The sequence below is a fragment of the Ciconia boyciana genome, chromosome 20, assembly GCF_034638445.1.
Source record: "Ciconia boyciana chromosome 20, ASM3463844v1, whole genome shotgun sequence".
In the NCBI taxonomy this organism is placed as follows: Eukaryota; Metazoa; Chordata; class Aves; order Ciconiiformes; family Ciconiidae; genus Ciconia; species Ciconia boyciana.
In genome coordinates, this window is record NC_132953.1 from 4,782,028 (window position 1) to 4,792,406 (window position 10,379).

Below are 10,379 nucleotides of genomic sequence, written 5' to 3' on the forward strand. Positions count from 1 at the left end.
TAGCCCCTGCACAAATAGATGTTTTATCACTGCGGAAGTGCAGGTGAAGTGAAGGTCACGAATCATGGCACGAAGGAAAAATGAAATCTGCATTTGTATCTAACAAAAAATAACCACACTATGATCAAGCCAAAAATTCCTAACTGGTGTCAGAGCCTTGTTTAGGCACGTTGCCTACAAACACCGAAGAGGTGATGCTTTCCCTGGAGATCTGAGAGCAGGGAGTGAGGCTCATGTGGCTCCCACGGGAGAGAACGAAAGGACCGTGGTGCTCCTCTGCCCAAAAGGGAACTGAGGAGTGGGAAGACAAAACAACTCACTCAATTTTATGCACAAAGGCCAGGACAGCTATATATATACAGACATATACTCAACCATCAAACACCTCCCGTCAAGAAGCACAGCTGACTGCTCTTACCGGAGTCGTGCTGCTTCCTCCGTAGAAAGTGACTTCCTCCCAGGTGACAATGAAGATCCAGATGGCGGAGAAAGAGGACATGTCTTTGAAGTGCTTGTGGATGTCTTTGGAGGCTCTCCTCAGCAGCCTGGGGTCCGTGCTCTCCCTGTAGTAGATTTCACCCCGGATGCCATTGTGCACGTCCGCCCAGAAGGGTGCGATGAAGGCCCGGCCATCTGTCAGGGGGAAGGCTTCCGGCGTGAACTGGCTGACGAGCGCATTGAAGGAAATCACGCCATTGTTGTTAACCTGCACAAAGAGACCCGCTTTGGTTTGAGCAAGCCTTTGCAGGTAGCAGAAAGCTGCTGGTTTATCAGAAAATGTGGGGTGAGCGCCTTTTGGCAGAAGGTGGCTTATAATAATGACACCCAGTGAGACAGCGTGACCATCTAGGCAGAGATACAACTTCATCCTACCAGTGGTGGCCAAAGGCTGCGTGCAGGAAGCCCCAAGCGGGACAAAACCCTGAAAAGTCTGCAAAACAGGGCTCGTATGGGACAACACAGGAGAGGTGCCCATCAGAGCGGTATGGCACCCGGCTTGGCAGGGACCCTGCCTTGGGGCCCTGGGTTTACCCACCCTTTGGAGAGCAGCTCTGCAGCACTGAGAGACCCAGTCGTATGACAGGGGTGGCTGCACAGCACGAGAGCTCCCGGGAAAAAGAGCTATAGCATTGGGCCCGCTGCCTTTGGCTTTGTCATCTGCAACAGATCCTGGGGCTCCCCAAGAGCAACGTGACACGCGATGCCAAGGGCAGCCTCCCCAGAGTCTGCTGAAGATGCTCCCCAAAAGAACCATTATTTTTGCAAAGCGTGGAGAACAAGTGGTCCTGCTGTCCCAGATGCTGAAATCTCCCACCGCACAAGGATTCGAAACCCCCTCGGGATTACTGCTTTCCCAGTATTGCCATGTACAAATATGAGTCGGTCAGGCAGGGGAACAAATGAGTCTCTGCCACTCTTCTGAACCTGTGGGGCTGGCAGGTTTGTATCCCGCTTTGGACCGGGCATACCCACAGAGACCGGCTCCCCACAAAACATGGACGTGCCTGGGATCTGGCATATGGTCACGCTGACTCAGGCCCCTGGCTGAGGCACTGTTTTGATGTGCTCAGGTGAACCCTCTCTCAGCCCAGCCCGGAGAAGCCGGTGTCCCCTTTGCCAGGCTTCTGCTGTGCCGTCATCTGAGAGCAGCAGCAGCCTGTCCTTGTCTCAGGCACCTACATACGGGTCCAAACCGTTGCCCTTTTTTCTCCCTGCGGGTCTCTGCATGTTCTTGTTTCTTGTCATGTAACAGGAATAATGTTCCTTGTGTCAAGGCCTTAGCTTTGCTGTACCATTTAATCACCTACAAAGAAAATTTATTGCCTTTTATATTCCTTCCCCATGAACATTAGCCCATTAAATATACCTTTGACTTTCTTAATCATAAAACCTATCAGTTCATGAAATCTAAGAACTTGTCAGGTAGGTGCTAATAAATCTTCCAATTCCTGATGACGGGGAGAGCGTGTTTAAAAACGCAGCTGCTAATGGCAGGGAGAAGAATAAAGGGAAGGTCTGCTTCTCCACTTACATAAACGCTTCTGTACGGGGCTCCAAAAAAGATGAATGGGACGGAGATCTTGATTTCAGGAGAGCTTCCATCATCAACTTTGGGCGTTTTGGTGTCATTCTGCCAGAACGGATACAGACTTGCCATGGTGTGAGCTGCAAGGAGAGGGAGGAGACAGACCTTACAGCAATGTCAGGACCGGTCCTGACTTCAGAGAGGCCACAGCGGGGGCCCCGGGGTTGCCTATCACCAAAAGTTGACCTCCTGTGAAGACTGAAATCGCTGCCTTGCCCTCACCTCCTTCCCTGGTGCGGATGTGCTGGGAATGCAGAAGGTCTGCTGGCCTAAGCCATGTGAGGCTTCGGGCCACGGTGAAACTCTATGCTGCGCACTTGAGGCTGCAGACTAACAGTGACTAGCCAAACTGGTACTTGGCCACGATGCCATATTCTGCATCGCTGCTGCCGAGGAAAACGGCACCAAAACCCAGCAGCACCAGCAGCCAAATGTTGTTTCAAGCCAGGGCAGAGATGCTAGCTCTGGGACTGGCTCTGGGACAGGGTCATCAGAGAGAGCATCGTCCAAAGGTTATTTAGGGCAACAGCAAAGTGACAACAAGATGTGCGTACAGCTCGCAGCTGTACATTTTGCTTTCCGTGTGACTGTGATCAAGTCGTAATGCCTATGTCTCAGCTTCACATTGGGACAACAAGGACAACAGGTCCGTCCCCCCGCTCCAGGATGGGCAGGACTCGCTGTTTCAGATGGTGAGGTGCTCAGGTGCCTGGGGACCAAACAGCACCAAGACCGACCCCCAGAGCCACGCTCCTGGCAGCGGCCACCTTCCTCCTGCCTGCATGGCAGAGCCCTCCCAGGCACCAGGGCCAGCCCAGCCCGCCAGCCCCCCGAGCGCTCCTGGCACTGGGTTACAGCCCGAGGTGTCACGACTGCTCCGACGTTTCCTGGCAAAATTAAGTTTCCTGCTAAAAGGCACTGCTGGTGAACATAATTGCCTCTCCTAAAAATATTTCAGAAGACAGTTTTGACATGTTTTAACACAAGCCTGCCACTTTCTACCAGACTAAAATCCATTTTCCATCAGCTTGAGTTGCAAGCAGGCACTTCTGGCCCTAGGGCACATGTCCTTTCCCATTCCAATCCCTGCCAGATCTCTGCTGTCATCTCATCCTCCGTTTCTTGCAGTTGGCTGCAAGAAAACTTGGCTCCTCACAGAGCAAATGGGGATTTTTCGGGGTTTTCTTCCCCTTCCTCCCCTCTTTGATGTAGAAAAGCAGCGCCCTGTCCTCATGACACTCAGTCTTGGCTGACATGAGCCACTGGGCTCTGAACAATCCTGTCTCTGTTCGCCTGGATTCAGAACATGCTTTTATTTCCTAGGCCCCACCCTGCGCTGTTCAGGGGCCTCCAGCCAAGGACAGCTTGCTCTGCGCCCCGCCGTTACGGATGCAGGAGGGGCTCTCGGTGTTGCCCAAGCTGGGGGATGCTCTCTCCTAGCCACCCTGAGGACGTTCCCTGCTTGAAACTGCCTGGGAGCAGAGAGAGTGGCCGGCTGACCCTTCTTCACAGGCTCAACCGGTCCACCTTTCCTTGGGGAGAAAGGAGATAAGGGGAAGCCTGGCCTAACCCTGCTGGCCTCCTGACTTCCTAAGACACACACGCGTGGCCCGAGTGCCCCGCTGACATAAAGGGAGGTGGCGTGTGACCGTGCCCAAGCCACAAGCCTGGTTTCACAGATGCATCCAAAGGGTCGCAACAAAACTCCTGGCTGCCAGGTAGTAAAACAAGTTGTTTCACAGCTGTTACACACCTGGCGAGTTATTACAGCCGAGGCATAGCTACGAGACACGGACTTTACTTCTTTTTTAAACAGGAAACTCAGCAAAAACTTCTCGATGCCAGCTTCTTTAGCAGTACTAGTGTGATGCTACCATACCTTTGCATGCATCGTGCCAACTAGCCAAGCAGCCCAGCAGGCCCCGCTGATCGTGATTCTTGCCCTGGTGGCATTTCCCATGGGTGAACTGGTGGCCTCATTTCCCGCATGAGGAAAGAGAGTCACAACTTTTGCCTGAGCTGTCCTCAGCCTGACGGCAGCTCAGCAGCTGACCAGGGAAATGGCTTCCAGATTTCCCGACTCCCCAGCTCTAGGCTCCCTTGCCAGAGGTCCTTGAGCTGGCCACACATCTAGTACCAGCCATGCAGCGCACATCTGCCACATTATCAAACTACAGAGGCTTTTCCTGCCCATACCAGCTCTGCTTGCCCTTCTTCAGATTGAAACATGACAAAGACTAATTACCCCATGAGACTAGGGAGCTGCTCCTGTGCTTTTCAACATCATAGAAAACCATGGCTTGGAAGGGGTCCCCGGCTGCCGGCCCATCTTACCTCCTGCCCAGAGCAGGGCTGACCCCTGCGCAGGTCAGAGCCTGCTCGGGGCCTCATCCAGCCCAGATGTGAACACCACCTCTTCACAAAACAAAATGCACCACGAGAAATGAAGTGCGAGCGCAGGGAGAGGCTTCCTGCTGCAGGCTGCGGCCCTGCAACCCCGCGAGAGGCACCTCCACGTCTGCTGTCAGATGTGCTCCACGAGTGCCCGGGGGAACCTCGCTACCCGCAAACCGTGACATTTTGCTATCGCTCAACCAATTTTCCCTTTACTGGACATAGCTTGGTCAGCCTGCTCAGCACTCCTAACACCAGAAATGTTTCAAACTCCCATTTTGTAGCGACTGGCAAGACCATTGCAGCCTCTGGAATGCACCGTGTTTGCACCCACAGCCATATAGATGATATATGCCCGCATATGTAAAACGCTCGCCAAACTCAACCACTTCTGTGGCCCGTATATCCTGCCGGCTTTGCCAGCTTTGTATTCAGCGTGGCATGCCAGCTCCTTCTTCAATGTAAGCGATCATTGCTTCATTGCTCTTAATGAAGCGAGGGCCCTTTGCACAGGCTGCCAGTCCATCTCCCATGACGCAAGCTGCCACTCGTGCAAAATTGGCACCTGTGCTTACCCACGAAGGCACACCAATCTCCCCACTTAGCACTCACCCTTAAAATTGGTGGTGCCTCCCTCCCCATGAGAAACAGTAAGCTCACCCTGGCTCTTGTCCTTGCTCCAGCCAAGGGGCTGGGTGTGCTTTCCAAGCCCTCTGTACTCTGGGGTCTCTGGGCACAGCACTGCTCTGAAGCGACGGCTTTCCCAGCACAGCTGACGAGCGTCAGCCTCCCAGCGCCCGAGCGGGACGTACTCACCTCGCTGCCGCGCGGTCATCACCAAAAGGGCCACCCAGGTCCCGAGAAATGATCGCTTGTTCATCCTACAGGAAGGAAAGAAACCCAGATATGCGTCACATTGGTAGGAAAGTGCATCCTCGAGCAAACCCCGGGTGACGCTGAGCGCCGTCGCTTCCCGAAGCCGCCCAACAGCTGCCGACACGTGGACGTTTCAGAGCTGGAGGTCCCTCACCCGCCAGGCAGACCCGAAATGCCTACTCCGTTAAGCGGTGTAATGAGACCTCCCGGGTGATAACAGCAAATCGCCCTGCAGGTATTGTCAAAGTAAGCTCATAAGCACACAGAAGAGCTGCTGCTAATTTCACGCGGCGTTTGGAAGTTGTAAATAGCCCCGGCTCTCCGTGGGCCATCTATTCTCTTGATAGTTCAAAAGCAATTCCTCCCTGATCCGCTCAGCGCGAGGACACTTCTCCCTGACTTCAAGGGGAACAGCTTCGCACTGCTTCAAACGCAAGAGCCGGTGCAGAGCTGCGGCACGCTCTCATAGTTAAGGGGCTTCAGACACCGCTTCGACTAATCCTTTGCGCTGGCTGCTAACACAACGATCACTTACCGTTTTTGACGAGTGTGGAAGAAGCACAAACGTTTACACAGCTGGGCAACTCCTTGCTGTACAGGAATCAATGATAGAGAGAGACGCAGATACGGGGCTGGGAAAATGAAATCAAAATCCTGCGCCAGCTTTAATTCCTTCTGTGCCTAATGCAATTTGTTACTCGTTATTAATCCAATAGAAAATATTGCTAAAACACCTGCTCTGATTTCTTCGCCCGTCGCTTCCGTTCATTACACACAGGCACGGCTCACGCAGAGCTCCCAGGAAGGTATCGTGTGCTCCCAGCGTGCGTGCGCCCACCAGAAAAGTACGCAATCAGCTTCAGACACAAACTATATCTATGCATTACGTACAGCCTTAGTTTCAATACCAGCCTCTCCACCTTCTCAGCTTTATATGTCCCATGCATTTCAGTTGCGTGGACACACTGGCTGCAAACCCCAGCATCTCTTTATGCTCTCCCTATAGATTGGTTTCTATAGTGTCTGGGGACCAACAGATCCAACTCCTAAGTATACTGACATACATACATAAGGCGTACAGTGCAGGACTACAGAAGGGAACATGCCATCATCTGTCCCACCTCGCGTACACTTGAGTCCCGTTACCAGGAGCTCGGAAAGCATGAAATGCGGTGGAAGGAAAGTTCCCCCCTGCTTCACTGCTCCTCAGCGTGCCACTCGCATCAGCGCTGGCCACAGTCTGCTTCCAGCAACCGCGTTCTGCGTTGAGAAAAATTCATTCCACCAAGGAAAAGTTTTACCACATTCCCTATCTTGGAAAGATGAAAAGAGGATGACAGAATTTTATACAGATCGTAAATCTGAATCACTGCGGATTTGTTAGAGACCAGGCAGGCAATGCCTAGTGGAGACTATGGCAGTCCAAGAACAAGAGTGAGACCAGTACCGCTTGGGAAACATGACAGACAATAAAGAATATGTTACTTAACATATCACATTCAAAAGTACAATTTTTTACGTATGGAAAAAAAATTACCAACCTGTTTCGTAGACTAGAGGAGCAATCAGGTCTGAAATTTTAGACCGATCTTGGTAGACCAGGGAGAAATCCTATGTCAATGGAGAATGCATGCCGGTCCTCCTTTGCCAATTATTGCTGATGACTGAAACGATGTCTCAGTCCCCTTGCTCTCACAATTGAAAAGTCTTCAATGCTGTTCCGGGGCTGGAGGAGTGTTGAGTTGCAATTGCAACTGTTGCCTCTATTGATAACCAGCAAGCTAATCTGGAGATCAGATTCTGGCCTGGAAAGGGAGAGAAGCCTCTTTCTTCCCCAAAAGCTCACCCCCTTCAGGTGGATTCAGAAGAAAATGTCAGTGAGCCGGAGCTGGGCTCACGGCTGGGCTGTTCAGCATCGTTTTTCGCTGAAGGAAAAAAAAAAAACGGCTCAGAAGAATTGAGCCCCTTCCTCCTTTGTGTAACTGAAAAAAAAGCCCCATCTATATAATGTTACAGGATTAGCATTAAACAGTGCTAGGCTTAAAGCACTGTTCAAAGGCAGTGCCCCAAAGTTTCAATGGAGTTACTTTTCCATCCAAGTCTTGCTTTAGTTTCTGTAATGCAACTTACTTCTGCTTTTACAGGTGGAAGAGGAAAAACTTACCGAGTGCGGCACGCTCTCTCCAAATCCGCTGAGGAGAGTTTCACTGCTGTTCCTGTTTCCACCCTCGCTGGAAGGACTGGTCGGCATTTTGACTCAAGCCGGTGGGGAGTTTCACTGGGGTCTGCTGTGAGTGTTATTACTGTTTTCACTCATACGACCTGCAATTTCCACAGGGATTTTCCCTGCCTCTGCTGCCTGGGCTGCACGGCACGCCCACAAGCACCCGCAGCAGCCGGGGAAGTTCACTGCTGAAGCCCTCTCTCGGCACTATCTCCCTTCTCTTGCAGGCGCCCGCAGCCCAGCCTTTTCTCAATCGCCATCTCCCCTGCCCTCCACCTCTAATGACAGCACGTCTCTGCAGGTCCAGGGGCTTTGCTAGATACACAACTACCTTGAGGGCCAAAGCCGTGGGCTGGGGATGTAGCTGAGGCGAGGACGTGTTGTCCACAAGTGTGCAATTACATGCTTGCGGGATGGGGACATAAGGGGCTGAGCGAGGACGCCCTGGCCCGCTGTGCCCGTGCCCCATGGCCACCCGAGCTGAGCAACTACCGAGGACGTTCATTGTTCCTCGGTGCTCGGTGGCAGCTGCCGCTTGGCGAGCATTTCCACTCGTGCCGATGGGCCGGCTCCCGCACACCCTCGCTGATGGTGCACGGGACCACTGCTAGCCCCGGAGAGCGGTACCTGCCAAAGGTTTGCAAGCTGTAAGCCTCAAACTGCAATACTCTTCATCTGAGCCCCATCTGTAGCCCGAGAGAAGATCTCCACTTTAATTTCGTTCACGTCAATGCCAGATGAGAGAGGAAGAGAGAGGCAGAATAGCAGCTGAGGGGTGAAGGATGCAGTCGGCAGAACCCCATTAGCGAGCTGACTTTTACAGCCTGCATTGAGGCTCAGTTAAGACAGGCGGTGCTCCAAGCCCAGCAGTCCCTCGTGGGAAAACGACCGTGTTCTCACAGACATAACCGCACGGCCCAGCCTTGGCAGAAGAAGGATTTTACCTTCTACCTTTTTGGGTGGGGGCCTTTTACTACCTATTTTCCCTGCTAGGAGGTAGGTATTCCTCCTGCACTCCCCATACACTTGCTCCCTGCCCTTCGTCAGGAACGGAGAGGGACAGGAATGCCAGCAGCCAAACAAGCAGCACCTAAAAGCCCAGACTATTTTTTCCAGGACCCCGGGTGCTCCTAGAAGCGTGTTTAGTAAGTTCACTCCTGAAGTGCTGTATCTTACCTCAGCACTTTCTTTTAGTACATCAGGGCACCAGGCAGTACACCACCTCCACAGCAAATCCCAGAGTTTGCTTTCTCTTTGTCTTCCAAGCATGGTCTTGCTAGCAGCAAGCTTTCTTCTTTTTTTTTTTAAATTTATTTTTCCCCTTTTCTAAACCAACAACTACTTCAGGAGGGCAGGGGGATTATAAAGCACTGACTGATATTCCAGGGGCAGATTACTTCCAGCCTGCCACTCCACATTCCCTGGCTCTTCCTTTCCCTCCCATACAAATTTTAAATGTTACCAGCCACCGGAAAATCAATTGACTCTTCTCATCCCGTTGACAGAGAAAGACAGAGAAAACTGGTGAAAATAGCTTTCCCTCTGCTCCATCGGCAGTTTAATATTCTGGTCCTCTTTGTCCTGGGCAAGTCTACACTGATGAAGTTTGATTAGGTTTCACTGTCTCTTTGGGGAAGACTTTGTCTTCTAGGCTATTTTCTTTTGGCAGGGGATGCTCCCATCGTGCAGTGCTGAGCACACTGGAGCTGAACAAACAACCGCTTTTTTTTTTTTTTTTCTTCTAGCAGAAAACTTCCTTCCCATGCCTGACATCAAGAAAACCCAAGCATTAAAAGATGAGACAAGGAGGTCTCTGGCTGCTTGACCTCAGCAGAGCAACCTCAGGCAGCGCCTCGTCCTATTCCCATTTCAAGGGACCTGGCCAGCCCAGGGAAGACGCCCTAGCGAGGGGTTTGCCCAGGAGCTGCGTCCCATCCGGAGGGGCATCCCCCTCCTCCTGCCTCTCCCCAGGGTCATTCGGTGCAGGCCAGCACGGGCTAAGCCCATGACTATTGCGTTAGTGGGCCATACTGCCCTCCCCATCAGCAACTACCAGCCTTTCCTCGAGGGTGAAACTCATTCGAACCCCAAGGTGAGTCCCACCGAGGACACGGAGCAGGTAACAGAGAGCGAGCTCGAGCCTTGTTCTTCACCTGGAAGTGGAGATCACTGCCACGCAGAAATACAGTCCAGAAGAGGACTAGGTCTTCCAGCACTGCGACTCCTCCTCCTTTCGACAAGCAGCATCTCGCACAAGTGAGGTGGCTGTGCCCGAGCTCACCGGGCAGACAGCCGGCACGAATGGTCAGCAGAACAAAAAATCTCAGCAGCTTTCACTCTCCCAAAGCTGTGTGTTAAGCGTGTGGGTGAGACGTTTTGCTTCAGGGAACACAAAAGTGCAAAACTCAGGACACTTTTCTTGTGTAAAAACTTACATAAATTTATTGAACTGATCCAAACCAACTACCTATTTGGCCTGAATTCCACCGCTAAGTCTGCAAGCAAACCCAAGGCAAATTGTGGGAGCGGGGAAGTATATTCCCTGTAAGAGAAACCAGAATAAAAAATGAGATGGACTTACAGTTCTTCATTTTCTTTAAAATTACATATGGATGCATCATTAATAGGGAGCAAGAATAGACCTTCATGTTTAAATTATATTTGAAGTTTCCAGTAACTGCAGAAAAGCAATCACAGAGGCAAAGGCCCGAGATGGCTAAAGCCCCTCTAACGTTGCTCTGGGGAAGGCGTCTCTCTACCGCCTACGAAAGCGCAACATTCAAATGAGGGAGGCACAGC

The 10,379-nt window shown here is 51.9% G+C and overlaps 1 protein-coding gene across 1 annotated transcript in view; it reads right to left on the reverse strand.

The window, feature by feature from the left end:
* TECTA (tectorin alpha) overlaps window positions 1–5,496 on the reverse strand; it is a 28,955-nt gene extending 23,459 nt beyond the window's left edge. Inside the window, exons 1-3 of the mRNA XM_072884386.1 lie at window positions 5,297–5,496; window positions 2,033–2,166; window positions 419–706 (exon numbers count right to left, since the gene is read on the reverse strand). Coding sequence (XP_072740487.1) covers window positions 419–706; window positions 2,033–2,166; window positions 5,297–5,360 — 486 coding nt within the window. The 5' untranslated portion in view covers window positions 5,361–5,496. The remainder of the gene's footprint in view (window positions 1–418; window positions 707–2,032; window positions 2,167–5,296) is intronic.
* Window positions 5,497–10,379: the final 4,883 nt, after the last annotated feature.